This window comes from Trachymyrmex septentrionalis, unplaced genomic scaffold (genome assembly GCF_001594115.1).
Source record: "Trachymyrmex septentrionalis isolate Tsep2-gDNA-1 unplaced genomic scaffold, Tsep1.0 scaffold73, whole genome shotgun sequence".
NCBI lineage: Eukaryota > Metazoa > Arthropoda > Insecta > Hymenoptera > Formicidae > Trachymyrmex > Trachymyrmex septentrionalis.
The window spans coordinates 1,508,616-1,513,513 of NW_017305916.1; the positions used below are offsets into that span (position 1 = coordinate 1,508,616).

Sequence of the window (4,898 nt, forward strand, 5' to 3'; positions counted from 1 at the left end):
AGATATATATTTATATATACAATAAATTTTGTCAATATTAATAACTTGCACTTGTATATATACAGAGTGTCTCAGAACGACCGCCAAATATTTCATGTGCTGGTAGAGCAGATTAAACTGAAAAGTCTTCTACTATTTTGCAATTTTTGCAATAGTTAACAAGTTATTAATTAATAAAAGTCGTTGAATATTGGTTTTCAATAATTTTTTATTCAAGTATTATTAACTTTACAAAAAAAAAGACAAGAATTATTTATTTTTTTTTCATAAAGTTCTGAGAATTTTTTCAAAATTTTTTAGTACCGCATTTTCTTATGTTGATAAAAATAATTGCCTATAAGAAAAATACACTATTAAAAAATTGATAAAAAATTCTTAAAGTTCTATGAGAATAAAATAAACAATTTTTGTTTCTTCTTGTTTTTCTGTAAAATTGATAGATACTTGAATAAAAATTATTGAAAACCAATATTCAGCGATTTTTAGTAGGGATACATCGAACATCCGGAAAATATTCGGCACTTTTTTATTATCCGACCAGATATCCAGATATTATTAGTATCCAGGAATATATCCGGTTGAAATTTAATACCATTAAATTGTTGATTTTTTTTTTATATATGGTAAATGTTCTGGAAATAAGTATGCATATTTATGATGCTATGATAATATCTTATATAATACATTGTTGATATCTTGAAAATGTCGAATATCCAAGTCGAAGAAATTGCTTTTCCGGATGTCCGATGTTACATTCTGTCTGGATATTTGATATCCGGTATCCGGTAATTTTACAATCCGGTGCATCTCTAATTTTTACTGATTAATATCTTGTTAATTATTGCGAAAATTGCAAAATTGTAGAGGACTTTTCAATTCAGTTTAGTTCGCTCTATCAACATGAAATATTTGACGATTATTCTGGAATACTTTTATATAAATTTATATATATATACTATATATTACGATTATATATACATCATTTTTAAATATCACTCTTAAATATTACGATTATAGGTTAAATTGCTGATGGATGAAGTACAAAATGACTGGAATGCTTTAGATGACAAGAAGGAAATCGAAATATTGGAAAAATATGCTTACGTAACGAATGTTTTTACGATTATTCTTATACGTAAGAAAGGAAAAATATTTAGGAACTTTATTTAACTCTTCCGAAATCTATTTAATTGGAAAACTTACCTAAAAGATTATTTTATTTCAATATTTCATAGTATTATTATGTATGAGCCTGATCATCTTTTCCTTTACGGAGTTTTTGCCTATTTTACTCGATATTGTTATACCATTGAATGAATCTCGACCATTTAACACGCACGTGCCGATGGAATATTTTATCGATCCTAGAAAATATTTTCTTCTTATCCTAATGCACGAAATTCTCGCGCTTGCCACAGGAGGCTTTACAATGGTTGCTACTGGTACAGTAACTTTGGCTTATGCGCAACATATTTGTGGGATGCTAAAAATTGTTAGGTAAAAAAATCCATTTACTACTAATGTATAATGAAATTGTTGTTTGATCGACTAAAAAAATTCTTAGCTTTCGAATAGAACGTGTGTTAGACAAGAACATGCTGCAAAATTCCAACTCTCAAATGGAACGTATAATCTGCAGTAGAATAGTACGTGCTATAGATTTACATAGGAAGGCTCTAAAGTGCGTATCAGATTGAATTTGTAAGAGAAAAAATAATTAAAATAGTAGCGTGTTTACTTGTGTACATTTTTATATGTATCAAATATCACAGAAAATGATTATTATATTGTGAATTTGTTTACCAAGTTGATTAAGTATTAATTATAAAATGAGGATTAAACATGCTCTATGATACGTTATTTTTATCGATAATTGAATGGATTGCATGGAAAAATAAAGATATATTTAATATACAAAATTAATTTTTTATTTAAAGAAGAAAATAATTATTACAAATTTTATAATAAAACAATTTTTATTATAATATTTTTAGCTCTTTTAAATATATGTTAATTTATGTTATTATATATTTAGTATTTTAGTTAAGGTAATATTTATTGAAAATGTTATAACGAGATAACTCAAAATGATTTGCCATTAATATATTAATCAGACCTTTTATTTTTTCTTTAAAGATTCATTGATCGAATTATATCATATTTTACGATACCATTTGCTATTTTAATTATAACTGGCGTTGTTTCCATGAGCATTAATTTATATTATGTAAGTACAGTATTTAATAACTTTACTTAAATTAATTATATAAATAAATTTTACATATAGTTGTATTTAACTATAAACAATCTTTTTCGTTATCGTCGTGTTAAACAATTGTGTTAAACAATCTCATTGAAACATCTTATTGTGTAATAACACTGTAGTTGCTTCTACCATCTACGAGACAGAATACAGCAGAATTGTTTTCAAGTATCACAGTCGTGGGATCTCATTTTGTTTATATGTTTGGAGCCAATTTTGGCGGACAAATAATAACCGATCATAGTGATGATATTTTTAATGCAACGTGAGTATTTATTGAAACATTAACTGTAAAGTTTTTTTATTTTAACAAGTAGTATAATTTAGTCAAAAAAAACTTTAAAAACCTTAAAAAAAAAAACTTAAAAAAACATAAAAATAAAAATTTTGTAAGGCACAAAGAAATATTAATATAAATTGAAATATCATCGTTGTGTTATAATAATTCTCTCTCTCTCTCTCTCTCTCTCTCTCTCTCTTCTCCCCTCCCTCCTTCCCTCCTTCCCTCTCTCTTTCTCTCCCTCCTTTCCTCTTCTTCTCTCATCTTTTCGAATTGCATATAAAAACACACAAAATTAATCATAAATACATTTTATATTTAAGTATATGTATGTCAACAATCAAATTTAATCTATTTTGGACTCTTTAGATGTAATGCATTGTGGTACATTGCTCCATTATCATCACAAAAAATATTTTTATTTTTAATGCATCGTACAGTAAAAAGTTTTAAACCAGTTCTCTGTAATATATTTGTGGCATCGCTGGAAGGTTTTGCTACGGTAATATATGTAAAGTATAGCAATTACAAAAATATAATAACAAATTAAAATACAAGGTCTATTATATTAAACGAACAATTAAAAAGATGTAAATTATTTAAAAATAAAATTTAATTTTTGCATAATATTACATAATTTTAAAATCTACCATATTTCAATTAATTACTATAACAACTAGAATTAATTCCGTTTCTGAAATTAGAAATAGAAAAAAAGACTATATTTTTATAGCTAGTTACTACAGCATTGTCTTATTTAACAATACTTTATTCTGTACAATAGCGATGTAATATCGCTGATACTTCGTCATGCTAGTACATATGCAATGTTACAAGAGAAATTCAATAATATGCATTGAGAAAATTGCAAGGTACGTAATTACAAATAATATTATACCTTATGCATGTTTATACTTAAAATCGTAATTGTTTACAGCACATCAAGCATCGTCTTGTTAAATCTTTTATTAGTGATTTTATAAAAATTTTCTATAAAAAGGATTATCTTACAAAACGCTAATTTTCAATGATGTAGACAATAAACGTTTTACATGCACATATGACTTTTACTGTACAAATTTATTCTACATCTCTAAGTTATATTTAAAAGTATCGAGAGAGAGAGAGAGAGAGAGAGAGAGAGAGAGAGAGAGATAATATGAAGCAAAAATTACCAAATGCTTGAAATTGAATTGTAAGAGGTTTATAAGAATTTAATGTGCATAATAATTACAAGATAATGTTGATATAAGCACATACATAATTATTTCTTATACTAAAATTGTTCTGCACTTTCTGGAATATTAATCCTAAACTAAATTCTGATCATAATTGAAAGTAACACTTTAATGAAAATCTAAAGTATTTTATACATCAGAACTTCCTTTTATACTATTAGATAAAGTAAAGTAATCAATAGAATAGCAAGATAAAAGTAATCAATAGAATTCGGTAATTAAATTCGGGATGATCGCGGGACGCGCACGGAGAATCGTTGCGTGTTTTGTTGAAAAACAGCATGCCAACTGTAATGATGCTATTTTATTTTAGCAAGTACCTGATTTACATTTGCGAACAGCGATTTTCCGTGTGTCGTGAGATTGTCCGAATGTCCAAACAATAGCAGTCAATACCTTTGCTCTTGCAAAAGACAAATAAAATATATGCGTATAGTGCATATAATACGTCATTCAACATAACAGATTGTTTTCGAAAAGCTTCTAATGCTTTACCTTATAAGATATTTTTAATTGCTTTGAGATAGAATTTGTTTGTCCACTGAAGTTTATTATACTATAAACTGCGTTCTCACGCCAAGTTACTCTGACCTACGCTAGTATTAACTATAAAAACGTAATGTTACGTATATTTTCTTATAACATTAACAATTGCCATAAAAATAATCGTTTTTATGTAGAATACTATTATTTCAAATGGTGATGAAATTATAGCACTTTTTGTTCTTACTGCATAATTATAGAAAATTATTAAATTGCATAGCCTACCACATATTTTTCTCTTACAAGAGATAGCTTACGGAAAATAAAAAAAATATTCAGTACGATGTTATTCAGTAATTCCACGATGTTTCCATTCGCACATATTCCGTGTACTAAGTAAGATGGTCTTTTCTGGTGAACGTTATTACAATATTTATCGGATTATGTTAACTGCGCTTGGTTTGTGGCCTTATCAAACACCATTTATGCAAGTACAATCTGCGTTCTTCCTTGGCGCCTATTATTTCATTCTTTTATTCCAGGTATATTTTGCAACCCTTTTTTTCTTACACTTAACATTTTTTTGGATTCATTGAGGAGAAGGTGGTATTATGATCAGTGTAGATATATTGGC

General features: G+C 27.0%; 2 protein-coding genes across 3 annotated transcripts in view; both read left to right on the forward strand.

The window, feature by feature from the left end:
* LOC108753888 (mannosyl-oligosaccharide 1,2-alpha-mannosidase IA) overlaps window positions 1–4,898 on the forward strand; it is a 619,733-nt gene that overhangs the window by 332,150 nt on the left and 282,685 nt on the right. The window lies entirely within an intron of this gene.
* Window positions 2,207–3,327, forward strand: LOC108753893. Its single transcript, XM_018495856.1, has 4 exons — window positions 2,207–2,227; window positions 2,386–2,528; window positions 2,913–3,045; window positions 3,277–3,327. Exons 1-4 carry the CDS (start codon window positions 2,207–2,209, stop codon window positions 3,325–3,327), a joined length of 348 nt encoding a protein of 115 aa, XP_018351358.1.